The sequence below is a fragment of the Pteronotus mesoamericanus genome, unplaced genomic scaffold (assembly GCF_021234165.1).
Source record: "Pteronotus mesoamericanus isolate MK-2021 breed Mesoamerican mustached bat unplaced genomic scaffold, CSHL_Meso_final contig_24, whole genome shotgun sequence".
Lineage (NCBI taxonomy): Eukaryota > Metazoa > Chordata > Mammalia > Chiroptera > Mormoopidae > Pteronotus > Pteronotus mesoamericanus.
This window is the reverse complement of record NW_026555100.1, coordinates 7,219,988-7,236,054: the sequence shown is the minus strand read 5'-3', so window position 1 is coordinate 7,236,054 and position 16,067 is coordinate 7,219,988. Positions and strand designations below refer to the sequence as shown.

The 16,067-nt window shown below is 53.9% G+C and overlaps 1 protein-coding gene across 2 annotated transcripts in view; it reads left to right on the top strand.

Annotated features, from left to right (window-relative positions):
- CDH23 (cadherin related 23) overlaps positions 1-16,067 on the top strand; it is a 363,213-nt gene that overhangs the window by 282,392 nt on the left and 64,754 nt on the right. For both annotated transcript variants that reach the window (XM_054572651.1, XM_054572650.1), the window contains exons 30-37: positions 188-323; positions 1,860-2,248; positions 3,140-3,241; positions 3,569-3,571; positions 7,301-7,450; positions 8,971-9,099; positions 10,098-10,226; positions 10,933-11,160. In XM_054572651.1, the coding sequence (XP_054428626.1) occupies positions 188-323; positions 1,860-2,248; positions 3,140-3,241; positions 3,569-3,571; positions 7,301-7,450; positions 8,971-9,099; positions 10,098-10,226; positions 10,933-11,160 (1,266 nt within the window). The remainder of the gene's footprint in view (positions 1-187; positions 324-1,859; positions 2,249-3,139; positions 3,242-3,568; positions 3,572-7,300; positions 7,451-8,970; positions 9,100-10,097; positions 10,227-10,932; positions 11,161-16,067) is intronic.

Sequence of the window (16,067 nt, the reverse complement as noted above, 5' to 3'; positions counted from 1 at the left end):
AACAAATGGTGTTTGGGCACCTGCCACGTGCCACGTACTGTGCAAGGTGGCGGGACACAGGAACCGAGCAGACAGCCCAGAGGCCCTCTCCTGCCAGCTCACAGCGGGCCCAGGCCCAGGGTCCCAGCTCTGGGCTTTCGTGGCCTGCCCCACTCCTGACCTTCCACCTCCGGGCCACCTCCTACAGGTGATAGTGTACGTGGAGGATGTCAACGACGAGGCCCCGGTGTTCACGCAGCAGCAGTACAGCCGCCTGGCCCTTCGGGAGACTGCAGGCATTGGCACTTCCGTCATCGTCGTCAAAGCCACAGACCGAGACACTGGTGAGACCAGCAGGGGAGGTCAGGGAGGTCGCCCCCCAGAGTGACCCTCCCCGGCTAAACCCTTCCCGTTCCTGCAAGGCCTGTCATCCTCAAGGCCCCTCAGAGGCTCCCAGGCCAGGGAGCAGCTCCTGGGACAGTCTCGATGGCATCCTCACCAGCTGCCCAGGACTAGGAGGGCTGAAGTCAGGGCGATTTGTCCCATTCTCTGCCTGGAGAGAGGAGAGGCCACAAGTTCGGAAAGTCCAGATTTGTCATCGCAGGACCCAGCAGCTCCCAACTAGTCTTTGGCGGGGGGCCGGGCCGGGCTGGGAGAGGTAAAGGACTTGTCAGAAAGTTGGCTGAGGCCTGCTCCTCCAGCGTACCTCAGCTCGGGCCCTGGCACACACAGGCTTTCAAGGGGCAACGTACCCTGTTCTGCGGGACAGTGGTCTGCCCTGGAGGGAACCCGGATCTTGCTGAGGGCTCGGAACCCCAGGAGTAGCCACAGTGAGCAGCGCAAAATGAAGGCGAAGGTGGCCAGGTCACTGTGCCCTCTGCATGAGGCCTGGCCGTCGGGGCCAGAGAGGAGCTCTTTCCTGGGGGTCTGCTGCCACCCCCCAGAGCAGCTCTCTGAGCAGCTCCTAGTTCCCCAGTTCCTGTGCTTCCTTACTGTCGGCTGTGCTGGTGGCTCCCAGCCCAGCCCCTGTCAGTGTCCCCAGCTAACCTGGGGCACGAGCTGGGGTAGAAAGAGAAATAGGTCTGAACACTCTCAGGCGGATTTCTCTCCCATTTATATACAGCTCAGGTCACATACCTCACTGTGGCACAGGGGTTCGTTACCTTTTCTGGGTTGGGAATTCCTTTGAAAAACAAGTAAAGAGCTATGGATCCCTCCCCAGAAAAATGCACATCAATTCAGAGTTTTGCAAAATAATTTCAAGGAAAGCTGGGACTTCCTAAGTGGTTTAATGGCCATTCCCCTAGAAGTCTGTGGACTTTAGCTAAGGAAGTTCACCTCTAGCTCCTGGTTGAAGGATGTGTTCTAAGACCCAGGAATTTGGGGTGAAGGAGTTAGGGGAATAAGAGGTGTCTCTGGCACTGGAAACCTTTGGCTGGAAGGACCAAACGAAGAGTTGATCACCTCTGAGGATGCTGCCCCAGTTAACCAAACACTTTTTAGATCAACACTCTTGCGACAGGAGATCGCTTTTTTTCCCCACCCTTTCTGTCCAAATACCCAAGGGACGCTTGAGGTTCAGTGTTGAAGATCCAGGAACAAAACCACTCTGGCATATCTTTCATGCCCAGACTAGGTCCCAGAGGGGGTCAACAGTGAGTGCAGGGCCTTGCCATCCACATAGACCTTGACCCTGTCCTCTGTTGCATCCCTTAGGACAATTTAGGCTACTGGTGGGGAGCAGTCCATGCTGGCTAAGCCAGCCACAGTCCTTCACTCTGTCCCTCGGACAGCATCATGTGTGCTGTGGGCACCTTGGGAAGCCACAGGGAAGCCCGACCCACACCTGGGACTCCACAGCCTCTTGTGTCCTCCTGCAGGGAACGGTGGCCTGATAAATTACCGCATCCTGTCGGGCGCAGAGGGGAAGTTCGAGATTGACGAGAGTACAGGGCTTATCATCACTGTGGACTACCTGGACTACGAGACCAAGACCAGCTACCTGATGAACGTCTCCGCCACCGATCAGGCACCCCCCTTCAACCAGGGCTTCTGTAGCGTCTATATCACTCTGCTCAATGAGCTGGATGAGGACGTACAGTTCTCCAATGCCTCCTATGAGGCTGCCATCTTGGAGAACCTGGCACTGGGCACCGAGATTGTGCGGGTCCAGGCCTACTCCATCGACAACATCAACCAGATCAGCTATCGCTTTGACGCCCACACCAGTGCTGAGGCCAAAGCCCTCTTCAAGATAGACTCCTACACGGTGAGGGAGGCTGGGGCAGGCACAGCAAGGGCTCTCCCTAGGAGAAGGGAGCTCAACCCTTTTAAAGCTAACTAACATTTATGAAGCTTCTTCTATAAACATGACATTCTCCTCCTTGTCTTAGAGTATCTTTGAGATAAACATCCCTGCAATACATCCCTTTTAATGTTCAGTAGTAAGATAAAGTTTATGCCTAGGCAATCCAGTGTCCTTCTTGTTACTAGACAATGAAAGCTATCGAAGTCATCATGTTTTCCCTTTTTACCTTGGCTGTTAGGAAGCTCCAATATAAATTTTGCGCTTCATTGCAATAGCTAGTTGTAGCTAGGTGTCTGGTGTAGTTCTCTCTTCTCTGGTGCTTGGCTCTTACTCTTTTACCTTTGCTTTAGCGTGTTTTTTGTAAGAATCCCTTCTCTGAAAATAGGCATGGTAATAATCACCACAATGTACCAGGCCTTGGGACTGCAAAGATGAACAAGCTCCTTCCCAGCCCTCAAAGAGTTCTCAGGCTAGGAGAAGGAGTAGGAACAATCAGAGATGCAAATCAGAGCACCACAAGGGAAGATGTGAAAAGAACTGCAGCAGCAGTGTAATGGAGCGTTTCTGGGGCCCAAATTAGAGTGAGCATGCCTGGCTGGGGAAGCAGGAAGCCTACCTGGAAGAGGTGGCGTCTGAGTGGAACTGAGGTAGCAGCAGGATTTCAACCTACAGAGCTTCACAGAAAAGTTGCGTCAGGCAGGGGGAGGGATGTGGAGGTGGGCTAGTGGGGCAGAATGGTCAGGGTTCGGGAAGAGTCTGTTTTGGCCGCAGCATGGGACTGCATGAGGGTGGGACAGGCTCTGCCTGGTGGGTGCCATGTTGTCGCTCATGCATCTGGGCCCCTCCCTGCAGGGTGTGATCACAGTCAAGGGTCTGGTGGACCGGGAGAAAAGTGACTTCTACACCTTGACAGTGGTGGCGGACGACGGTGGCCCCAAACCAGACTCCACTGTGGTGAGTGGGTCCCCCGGTGTGAGCCCCACAGGTGCAGCCCATCACTACCCAAGACACCCAAAACCCATGTCTTCACCAGCCACCCCACATGCAAGCCAGGCAGTAGGCGAGCGTTTCGATAGCCTGGGGTGGCGTGTCAGCCGGTCACGCCACACCTTCCAGGGCAGCCTGGCCAGGATGAGACCTCACACAGGTTGGGGTTGGGGCAGTGGCGCATCCCTGACAGACCACTGCTAGAAATGGGCGGCGGAAGAGCTGCAGATTGCTAACCACCCTCATCTTTGCTTTTTCTCTCCCTTGGCCGCCTCCTGCCGGTTGTACCTACAGAAGGTGAGTAGCCTATGGACTGGGACTCTCCCCTGTGATACTGGCTGTGGCGAGTGCAGGCTCAGGCCCTGAGTGGCGCTAGACCTTCCTGCCTCCCCTGAAGAGAGGACACGGGCAGTGGGTCCCCGCTTAGACCCTTCACAACTGCCCCAATTCATCCACTCCCTCACCTGAGTCCAGACCCTCCTTGGGCACGTACCCCATGTCCAGCTCTGCCCTGTCTGCCCTCCATATCCTGCTGAGCCTCCATGGGACCCTGGGGAGGAAGGTGCTCTAACAGGGAGGAGGTGGAACACACAATGTAAGGAACACTGAGGCCTCATCCCAGCTCTGCCCCTTATCGGCTGTGTGACACAGACAAGTTGTTCAACCTCTCTGCTTCCTTTCCTCGGGTCTAAAATGAGGATCAGGCCAGCAGCCCTGCCTTCGTCAGACTATGTGAGGAAGACAGTAGAGGAGATGTTGGTTAGGAGGCACTCGGTCGACTGGGCTTGGAGAGAGGTGTGACAGGAGTGGCATCTGTGAAGGGGACTCCTCCCTCTGGTGGGGGTTGTTGTGAGGAGCCTGTTATACTACAACGCATGTGAAGAGGAGCTCGCAGTGTCAGGGCCTGCGGAGCGTGGGCAAGGGCGGCGTGGTCACGGTGTGAGTCACTGCCCTCCAGGACTGTAAGGAAAGGCAGGGGAGACCATGTGGCACTTCCTAGGGAGGGTGACCCCTCAGGTCAGAGGTTCACAGGAGGGTAGGAGATGCAGGCAGATGACCTCAGGCCAGGGGCTGAAATGGAGGCGGGTCCCGGGGGAAGGGTTCACTGAGGAGGCACCCTACAGAGAGGATGAGAACATTTAGTTATCAGTTTGGCATGGACACCAGCCAGTCCAGTCTGAGGCCAACTGCAGACCACATGAGGTGTCCAGCTCATCATCAGCCTAAAGGGGTAGGAGTCAACCAAGTATCCAGGCTAAGAGCCAAATGCGACTGCTTTGGGTCCTGCACCCTAGAGGGACCTGGCTCCAGTGGCTCTGGTTACGGCTTGGCCTTGCCCCAAAGCCCCCTCCATCCAGGGGACCAGCGGGGGGCATGTGAGGCCACATGCTGCACTGCACCTACACAGCTCCCCTCCACCCCCCAGGGGTCCCAGAGGGCAACCGGTGAGCAGAGCCCTCGGTGGCAGTCAGTGGGCAGGTGCCCTGTGTCCTGCGGCATCTGGCCCTCCCAGCCATAGGAGCTCAGAAAGGTTGCATGAGGCACTTTCCCGGGGACTCAGCAGCCTCATCTGTAAAATGGGTCCGTTCTTCCTCACCTTTGCTGTCCTGACGAGGTTAGGAGCTGAGGACAGGTGGAGACTGCTGAGCAGCTGGGATGGGCTCCCTGCGGCTGCTGCAGCCCTTCCTGTACCAGGCCGCCCGCCCACTTCCTCTGCATGGGCTGGCAAGGGCATGTCAGAGCACACGTTCCTGTGCAGACCCCTGTATTTCCACAGCCACTGCACCCTCGTCCAGGCAGGACTCCCACACCTTGGCTTCTCAGAGGCCCCCAGGGCCACTGCCCCAGATATGCCAACCCTGTTAGCCCCACACTTGACTGAGGTGCTAGGGTGGAGACAGGCTGAGGGGCCTTTTAGTGATGCTACCATTTCCTCTGTGGGGCCGGAACCCCAAACCACAGCTCACCTACACCTGACTCTTGCCCTGCCCTGGTAGCCCCCATGGGCCCCGGGAGGGGCGGGAGGCAGAAGGAAGGGGCAGACTAGGGGCAGGGGCTCCTCTGTAAGAGTTCTTGAGTGTAATACCCTCAAGCCTCCAGGGGGTAGGGTAAGGAGATTTGGACCAGGAGGTCCTGGGTGGGGACACAGACTTATGTCTAATTCCCTAGACGTTGACACCTGCCCTTCCTCCTCATCTACTGAGAACCTCACAAACACCATGATCATCAGAGCAGTAATCAGAGAGAGAACACTTACTGTGGGCCAGGCTCTGGGCTGGGCTTAGGGTACAACAGGAAACCAACATCAGACACAGCCCCTGCCTTCACAAGCGTAAGATACAATGGGAGGAAATTATCACACCAATAAATATTGTCCATGAGAGAGAGCTGATCATACGATGTCAGGGAAATCAAGGAGGGCTTTCCTGAGGAAGAAACTCAAGCAGAGATCCCCAGAAAGCACAGGAGTTTATACAGCCACAAAATAAGAGCATTTCAGGCACAAGAAACAGCATGGGCTAAGGCCCTGCAGTGGGAGGAAGCATGGGGAACGCAAACAATGTCTTGATGCAAGGGCAACATTTTGGAAGGATCAGGGCACAGGGGCCTTGCTTGTTTCTGCCCCGAGAACAGTGTGGTGGGCATCTTTATGCCCATTTCACAGGTGAGCACACTGAGGCTTCAGAACTTCATGGAACTCCCTGGCCAGAATTCATGCTGAGCGGGCAGAGTCTTGGAGCCTGAGATCATGCCTGCTTGCCAGGCAGGAAGCAGGACAAGGGCCACTCCTTAACTTTTTGCTTGTATTCCCCCAGCCCCCACCAGCACCCCAGTGCTGCAGGTGTTCTCGTTCTTATTTTCAGCTGAGAAAATGGAAAATCAGAGGGGCTGAATAAGTTTTTCCAAAATCACACGGCTAGTAAGTGATAGATTTGGTCCTGTTGTGAAGCTGGGCTTGTTGCCTTGTGGTTAAAAACGCTGCCTAAAGATAGAAGAGTGTGGCTAGGACCAAGACGAGGAAAAACCTAATTAGGGGGAAGATGAAGTGAATCTCCTGGGCAAGATGCAAAGTTCTGCAGGCTCCCTATGAGGTCCCCAGGGAGGCAAGCAGGCCTGTGCGCCCCAGAGCCCCAGGTCCAAGAAAGAAGAGGAGTCTGGCCTGGGGAGAAGGCCTGGACTGGGATTCCTAAAATCTGAGCCTCCTTCTGCCCTACTTTATCCCTCTCATCAGTGAACCTAATTGGCATCTGTGGTTCAGGCCTCATGGCCCATGGCCACTGGCCATCTATGAGCTGGAGGCTGTTCCCACACTGGGGCCTTCTCTCTGGCTCGCTATCCAGACCCTGCAGGGGAAGCCTGAGCGGTAGATACTGAATAGTATGCTTTTTTCATGCACTGTGCATGCTCCTGGTTTTTACCTGGGAGGTAGAAATCCCTCTGTCTTCCCCAGCTGCCCCCTCCCCACAGGGACCCCCAAGCTACCTGTGGCCTCCCTCCCTCTAATCCAGATGGGCTAAAGAAGAGGCCTCTAGGCAATATCTGGCAGTCAGATGTGTTGTAGCCAGCCTGCACATATTTTTTCTTTAATTTTTATTAATTACCACCTAATCCCATTTTTTTTTAAAAAACTGTATTTGTAGTTCCTCTTGAAAAACAGGAAGCTATGCCAGTGCCAACCTGGCGCTCCCCCATGGATTTGGAGCTGAGTAGCCCCTCTCCCCTTTAGTTGGGGCCCACACCTCCTAGTTCTCCCAGGCCCACCACCCCCAAGTCCCCCCAGGTCCCTTCCCTACAGCCCCAGCCCCAGCATTTACGTGTGTGCGGCCCTCCCCTATCAGACTCCTAGAAAGAATGTGCTCAGGGCCTTCATGTAAAGTCAGGACTTGCCTAGGCAGCTCTGAAAGCTAGCTGATGTTCCAGAACTGACTGGAAGTCTGGTCCCCAGGGCACCCACGGTAGGACCTGGGTGTTTGGGGCTAGGGAGGTGAAGGAGGCAGTAGGTCTCTAGTAACATTCACCCACCAGGTCTACATCACTGTGCTGGATGAGAATGACAACAGTCCCCGGTTTGACTTCACCTCCGACTCGGCGGTCAGCGTGCCTGAGGACTGCCCTGTGGGCCAGCGTGTGGCCACTGTCAAGGCCCTGGACCCTGATGCTGGCAGCAATGGGCAGGTGGGTGAGGTGGAAGCAGGCTCTGGTCCCACAGAGCTGCTCTGGGTTATCACGGATGGGGAAATAAAAAGAAGCTGTCCCAGACACTTTTCTCGGTCTGCCAGGAGAAGGGGGTGGCAATTCCCTCTAGCGGAGAAGGCCCCGAGCCCCTTTGTCCAATGGCTTTCATTGGAAGGGTTATCAGTGGGGACTAGGCTGTAGGAATGTACAGGTGATCTCATCACACCAGTATGTTAATGTTTATAGAGAATAGATGAGGTTTTGAAGAAAAAAAATTGGCAGGAACACACCAATTTACATGGGTCCGAGACGAGACGAGTAAACTTAAGAATGTAAACGTAGGAGTGCCAAATGGTTTAGGGTCAGGGTCTGTGAATAATGTAAATTTCCTTCCCAGCATGAGCCAGCCATCACAGCCTTTGAGGGAAAAACAAAGCATGCTTCAAGGAATTTATTTCTAGGCCTGATTTCCCCCAGGAACTGCCCGATGCAGTGTAGGGCTGTCTCCAGTTTTGTTTGAAGCCTGAAACAGGCTGGTGGAGCAGAGCCACCAAGAGATAAGGAGACTTCATTCAGATAGAGTGAGGACTCCAACCATATAAAAGCCAAGGGGTGAGGATCTTTTTGCCCTTTCTCCATGTCCCCCAAGTCCTTCCCTGATGCCCCTATACAACTGTGCCTGTCTTAGGTTGCCCCTGCCATCGAGGGGTCTTACCCATCATTGATTAAACAGCCATCCTCCGGGGCCAAGCAGGGTGATGTGAGGGAGGCAGGGGCTGCGCCCCTGCCAGCGGGACAGGTTTTGTCTCTTCTGTGGCCTGTTTTCCCAAGGCCTCCTTGCTTAGCTCCAGCCTTAGGACCCTCTCACCTGTCAGCGAGGCTACAGTTCCTGAAACCAGACAAGACAGTTCCCAAAAGGTGGGCATCAAGTGAAATAGCCCAGATCTGCTCTCTCAATAGAGCATTCCCATAGACTCTCAGTTGGAGGGAGCCATCTAAGCCACTCCTCCCCGCTGAGCAGGAAGCAGGGGTCATCCAGGCTCTGCCCAGTCCCAAACAGGACCACCCTCCCTCTTCCCAGTTCATGGTCAGGGAAGGGAGGCAGAGCTGTGCTGGTGGTTGGCCCTGCCTGAGTGGAATGAACATGGACCGTGATGACCAGGCACAGCTCAGCCTCCCACAGCAAGCTGGAAGCAGTGGGTGTTCAGCTTTCCTTCATCACCTTTATCCACAAACTACATAGCGTCTTGCCCCTGTGGGCCAGCCACTGGGCCAGCCCTCCTGACTTGGCCCCAGGTCTGAAAGAGGACGCGCTCCCCGCCCTCCTGCTTCTCAGGCCCCATCCCACAGCAGGGAGCACTCCCCATCCTCCACGTAACTATTTCTACAAACACACTCTCATCTCAAATGCCCTTGCTGAGAAGAGGGCCCAGCTGGTCAGGGGAATGCCCCTTGACCTGACCCGGACCCCTGTCCTCTCTGCTTCCTCGCCACTCACCACGCTCTCTCCTCCCTGACAGGTGGTTTTCTCCCTGGCCTCGGGCAACATCGCTGGGGCCTTTGAGATTGTCACCACCAATGACTCCATTGGCGAAGTGTTTGTGGCCAGGCCCCTGGACAGAGAAGAGTTGGACCATTATATCCTCAAGGTGGGGACCGGCCCCGCTGGGGTCACTGCTGGCCATCTAGGAGAATGCTTGGCCCATCAGCATGTCTTGGTAGTCAGCTTCCCTGTTGTCACCAAGTGCCATGGGTCAGGCAGCACCTCAGGGCCAAGAGCATGCATGAGGCCAGCCCGGAAGAGGGAGTCCTGGGAGGGGGCTCTGGAGCCAGAGCAGGAAGCAGTGGAGGCACCAGTCCCTGCTGTGAGAGCCAAGAGACAAAGCCAGGCAAAGCCCTGACTCTTCCACAGTCGTGATGTGAAACTTGCACACATTGTTTACTCTTTCTGGGCCTCGGTTTCTTTTCCTGTGCAATGGGCAGAAAACCCCTGCCTGGCCGGCCTCCACTGAGGTGAGGCGTCATGAAGACCACCATTGCTGCTGAGTGGCTGTGGCTGGCATGTTCCCTGCGGGTCTCTGGGGACCCCAGGCTGTGCTCCTGCAGGAGCCTGAGCCCCTGCAGGAGCCTGAGCCCCTGGAGCACTTCTGCCGTCCTGCAGGCATCCAGGAGGCATCAAGGCTCTGAGAGGCAGGCTTAGGACGGCTCAAAAGATCATGTGAGGCTCTTTTCTGTATTTGCGAGAGAGTTCAGATCTAAGTGCATGGAACAGGGACCTTTGAAGCTACAAGCAGGACCCCTGGACCTGGTCGCAGGCCTCGGGTCATGGTCACAGGCTGGCACAGCCCAGAATTGGGATAGGATTGGGAGGTGAAGACTGGGTACACCCATGTCAGATTGCAAATGAGGGTCCCAGGTCAGACAAGAACTGGGCAAGAATCATTTACAGCATGAGGTAGAAGGTAAAAGCCTTAGAAGGAGCCCAGAGCTGGCAGGACCCCCGGGGGATGGGGGGGGCAGCAGGGACAGGCTAGTGTGTCTGTCTGCCCTCCCAGCCCTCCCCACTGAGTAGACAGCACTTTTGGAGTCCATATTCCTGATCCTAACCCCACCTTTAGCCCTGGCTCAGTCCTCTGCTTCCTCATAGGTTGTGGCATCTGACCGTGGCACCCCTCCACGGAAGAAGGACCACATCCTGCAGGTGACCATCCTGGACGTCAATGACAACCCCCCAGTGATAGAGAGCCCCTTTGGATATAACGTCAGCGTGAACGAGGTGAGGGCAGCTCCAGCACCTGTACAGACAGACCTCCAGGGTAGACAGTGGGCAGGAGTCCTCCAGCAAGCACCTGTTTAAATGCCTGCTGGCCCACTAGTCTCTCAGATGTTGGGGGTGGGGACAGTGGCTTATTTATAATTCTAGTCCTAACACCTAGGCTAGGTCCTGGAGTATAGCATCTTTTTATGGTAGGAGTGAGGAGGAAAGGAGAGGCAAAGAAGAAAGTGGCCTTCTACATCAGCAGGGAGCTGAGGCTTACCCTAGGAGAGCTGCTTTTTAATAAATCACTCATCGATTATTAGGTCCTAAAATTGAGTCCCTCCAGGAGAATTTTTGCCCTGGCATTGCTGGGTGTCATGCCAGGTTGGATGTTGAAAAAGGCAGGATGGCATAGGGGTTTGGAGGCCAGCCTCCCGCAGTTCAGACCCTGGTTCTGCCACTGACTGGCTGTGTGACTTGCACGTGTTTTTTACCTGTACCCCAGTTTTCTCATCTGTAAATGGGGACTTAACATGTAAGGTTGAAGAGGAAAGTTGATGAGTTAACATAGCCCCACCACTACCTTCATCCTATTCCTCGTGGCTCCAGCATAGACAACAACGTTTTCTGGAGGTCCAGGCGAGGCCCTTGGGCTCCCAGGAGAAGGTGCTAGACTTTGCCCTCCACTGAATCCAGAATGACCCCTTTCCTTCTCTCCTCCCAGAACGTGGGCGGGGGTACTGCTGTGGTCCAGGTGAGAGCTACCGATCGTGACATCGGGATCAACAGCATTTTGTCCTACTACATCACCGAGGGCAACGAGGACATGACGTTCCGCATGGACCGCATCAGTGGTGAGATCTCCACGCGGCCTGCGCCACCCGACCGCGAGCGCCAGAGCTTCTACCACCTGGTGGTCACTGTGGAGGACGAGGGCACCCCCACGCTGTCGGTGAGTGATAGGGGACAGCCTTGGGGCAGGGAGGGCAGGTGAGGGGCAGCTGTACCTTCTCTGTGAGGGTGACAAGATGGGAGGGAATGGGATGCTGTGCAGTGGTTGAATCCTTGACAGAGCCTTCACTGTGCCTTTAATCCATTGGCTTATGAGTATTTATAGAAAAACCTGCAAAAGCTGGGGTCTTTGTTTAGTCTTCTTTGCGCTCACACCTCTATGGGATGATTACAGACTGAACCTGCTCCTCAGGGCCTGGCCAGCCCCCACTCCACTTACCAGGCTGTGTGTCCGTGGGGCCACATGAATCCGTATGGTGGTGCCCTGTGCCAAGGAGGAAAAGGTGCCCTCTGACCTCTTTCCCTACATCATGTTGGTGTGATGTGTCGTTGTTGTCACAACATGTCAGGGTTGGAAAGGGCTAATATCCATAGCCCGGTTTAACGCTTGAATGGGTAGAGCCGCTGCCCAAGGCAATGTGCAAGGTTTGCAAGGTTGGAGAAGGAGGGTGGGGGCCTGGGCGATCGATGGTGAGACACTCTAGGGGCCAAGGGCTGGGATTGGAGCAATTTGCAAATTGAGCAGAGAATTGTGAGCACTGGAAGCTGTCTGCGTGATCATGAGCAAGTCAGAACCTCTCAGAATATTGGCTTTGTCATCTGCAAAAGGGAGATGATAATCTCTTTCATAAGTGGTGTTTGGGGAATTGAATTAGCTCATGTCTGTGGAAATGCTCGGTAAACCACGAGGAGGAGGAGGATTGTATCAACTAACTATCACCACAATAATGCTGCCTTACAAACCAAACAGAGAAGCATAAAACAACCATTGACTTCATTCCAATTCTGCAGGCTGACTTAGCTGGGAAAGTCTTCTGCTCTCAGCTGTGCCCCCACACGTGTGGTAGGGCAGCTAGCTGTGTGTAGGTTGGGTGGTTATACTTCTGGGGCTCAGTTACCTATCAGCTGGTGTGACAGGGCAATTGAGCGACCTCTTCCAGGAAGGTAGCCCCTGCTTGTTCACATGGAGCTAGAAAGGGTCCAGGACAGACAGCAGAACATGAAACTTGAAAAGGCTTTTGAGGCCCAGGCTTGGAACTGGAGCAAGGTTATTTCTGCCACATTCTGTTGGCCAAAGCAAGTTACAAGGCCAGACCAGAATCAAGATATGGAGAAATGAACTATCTTTTGAAGGAATGAACTGTAAAGTCACATTGCAAAGAGTGTGGATACAGGGACATTTTTGAAATCTGTCCACCCTAGAAGCCTTGATTGTAAATGAGGCCTCTGCTCCCAACAGGTGACTCTGTTAGCTCCCTCCCCCCTTTGATGGCGGCACTGTGGACCATGGGGTTCTACGAAGTGTCTCTGGGCAGGATGGTGGAATTGGGACAATCCTAGGAAACCACATTCTGAGGATCCCAGGAAATGGAACTGGCTCCGAGCACCCAATGGGCATCCTTAGTCCATGGCTGCCCAATGTCACCACTAATCACTTTAGCCAGTGAGCCAAAGAGAGGCACATTTACAGGGCACATATTACTAACCAAGGTGCGGTCAGGAAAGGGTATAATTTTGACATACCTCTCTAACTGCACATCGCTTCAGGGTGAAATCCCCTTGGTCATCTCTCCAATAGCACTTAGAGATGTGTTTGGCTACAAGTAACAGAAACTTAACTGTGGAGCCATAACTAAATCAGACTGTGCTTTTCTCACATAACAGAAATTCTGGAGAGAATTACAAATGTTGATTTTGTGCTCAGTGCTGTGAGAGCTGCGGCTTCCTGGTCTTTCCCTCATGGTTGCAAGATGGCTGCCATAGTCCAGCCATCCTGCCAGCATGAAGTCAGGAAACGACAAAAAGACAAAGAGCTATGCAAGTCATTCTGCCCCTTTATCAGGAAAGCAAAAGGTTTCCCAGAACTATTCTCTAGAGTTCTGCTTGTATCTCATTAGCCAGAAGAGGTCCAAATGGGCACTCGAGCTACAAGACAAGTTGGAAAAAAATGAGAGACAGAATTATCAGAATGGACTTATTACTTGGGGGCCAGCTATGTCACTGACTCAAGCAAGAGCAGAGCTCTGTTACTGAAGAGGAGGCGGAGAATAGATTTTGGGTGGCCAACTGATAATATTCACCATGCTGCTCTTCCTCCCCCTGACCTAGGCCAGTGAACACAACACACTCACCTCGGCTCCCCGCCCTCCCCTACAAGCCACAGTCCTAGAGTTTTCCAGGGCAGCAGTCCATGAGACCCATGACATCATAAAACCCTGAGTTTTAGAGGTAACATCTGGTTTCCTTTTGGTCCCCAGAAGAAATGGGAATTGGAGGAGCAGGAAATCACCTTTGCCACATTTAAATACCCAGAATGGGTGGGCCACTACCCATGAAGTCCCTGCAGAACTTGGGACTGCTCCCCAAAAACGTTTCCATCTTTTGACCAGACCCTCAGTAGAGACCCAGCCCGGCCCAGTGGAGACCTGCGAGCGCTGCCTTTGCACGCAGAGTCCCTGACATCCTGGCCCTCCTTGAAGCGGGTCTCAGCCCGAGCCGGCTGGCTCCCTGGTAGAGTGTGGGAAGTTGAGTGGTAAGAAAAGGAGTGTCCCTTTCTCTGCCTTCTTCATCCCGGTGATCACTAGGACTGGCCCCAGGAAACACCTTCAGGGACAGTAGGATCAGGGATGGGATTCCCTGAGGACATCAAGGGGGGAATACGCAGAGCGGGAGAGTAGATTTACAGCTGTGGGTACGCCAGAGCCCAGGCAGCATCAGAGTTAATATAGTAATTAATAAATAATAATACAAGAATAAATTCTGTGTTTCATGAACTCACAACTCTAAACCTACTTTTGTCGATCCCTGTGTATATGGCTTCTGGGCTATAATACTGTATTACAGGTGAGCAACGTCTGGAAAAGATTCATAGGAGAAGAACTTTTAGCTGAAAAGAACCTATGCTTTCAAATTTTTTTTTTTTTTGTTCTGTACCTTCAGGTTGGAAAAGATCTCCTTTATTTGATTTTTGTAGGGGTCACCAGTGAAGAATGGTAGTGACCATTCCAGGAGCATAGTTCATTCATTCATTTGTTTGTTTATTCATTCATTCAGCCAATGTTCCCTGAATGCTTCCTATGTGCCAGGCACTAGCAATAAAGAAATGAAGGTAACCTGGTCCCTGCCCAGTGAAATGAAGCTGAGTAAGGGAGGCAAGAAGGACATCCATGTGTGGAGGCCAAGGAACAGAAGAGGCAGTAAGGAGCGCTGACAAGGGTTTGGGGAAAGCTTCCTGGAGGAGGTGACACCTGTGCTGTCTTGCCAGTCAGCCACAGCACAGCAAAGGGCAAAAGCATGTTCTGCCTCCAGGGATCAGCCCAAACAAAGGCCTAAGAGCAAGGGATAATCTGCCAGGGGTGGGGGGCAGGGATTTGGGGGAGCCACGGGCAGTCCGGGCTCATGGCGGCATTCAGAGCCGAGAGCAGGGCCCCCTCTCTACATAGCCTCCCTATGACATTCTGTCTGGGGCATACCTCAAGGACTGGTCCCACTAATTTCTCACGCGCCCCCTCGACTGCCTCCCAGCCCGGCTAAGCTGGGGTGAGGATGGGGCAGAGCTGGCAAGCTAGGGCCCTACAGCCAGTGCCCAGTCGGGACTGGCATTTGCCTTGAAGATTTGCTTCCACTGACCAGACTCTCGCCTCCAGATAGTGAACCCCACCGCAACCAGGGTCATGAGTGCCAAGGGATGGCTCTTTTCTGGTATTAGGAAGATTCATAGGATGGGTATTTGAGGCAGTAGATCGTTCCAAACCCTCCTGAACCAGCCAGAGCCCGGGCAGCTTCATACTGGCTATCCTGAGGTTCAAGAAAAGTCACCATTGTCTCATGGGGGTGAGGAGGGTGAGTGCCACCCTACACATATCTGTCCAGAGACACCCAGCAGACCCACAGACCATCCTCCTGTTCCCACCTGCAATTATCTGCCTGGTTCAAGCCAGCTCTCACTGTCTCAGGACCAACCTTCTTGTCGGACAGGGACACGTAAGAGTCAATCATTCATTCATTCACTCATTCATTCATTTAATACCAGATATGTTCCAGTCTCGTGCTAGATGCTAAGAATTCAGAGATGAGTTGGGCACAGTTCTACCCTCAAGGAGCCAACAGTCTAGTAGGGGGATGGGCGTGTAACACAGAGTTGACACTCGGTGATGTGATAGGAACTCACAGCCAGGAGCCTGAGGAGGTTTTCTGGACAAGGCATCATTTATATCTATGTCTTAAAGGATAAGGCTCTCTAAGCAGGTAGCCTTGGATTCGGCTACCAAAGGCTTCCCCAAATCCAAGAGAAATCCTGTATCTGAGCCCTCACATTTTTCTTTTCTCCCTGGGCCCTCCACCCCCCCGGTTTCCTGAGAGCAGGGCATTCCTGTGAACAACCTAGGCCGTCCCCACCCAGCCCCGTATTGCCTGGAGCAAGGGGCATCTGAGCCAGCCCAGGCCTGTCACACAATGGAATGCCACCCAGCCAGGGGAAGTCACTCTGCAGCCTCAGCCCTCTGTCTGGCTGCAGACCACAGGCAGGGAGGCCAGGCTTGGGGGAGAGATCTAAGTGGCCATCAGGGAGGCCCCTGCAAAAGGAAGGGCCGGGCCCAGGGAGGAAGGACGGAAAGCAACTGGGAGGTCAAAAGCTGAACCCCAGCCACAGAGGTACCTTGGCAGGGGGATGGGGAGAGGAAAGGCCTGATTAGGCCTCTCTGCCACGCAAATCACAGCGAGCCAGTTAGGCAATCCGAAATAACCAGGCCTTGCTTCTTAGGCTGGTAGGGATCTGCAGAAGTCACCTCTCCAAGCAGGACAGAAAATCTACCTACTTCTGCTTCAAGAATCGCCAGCAATAGGCCC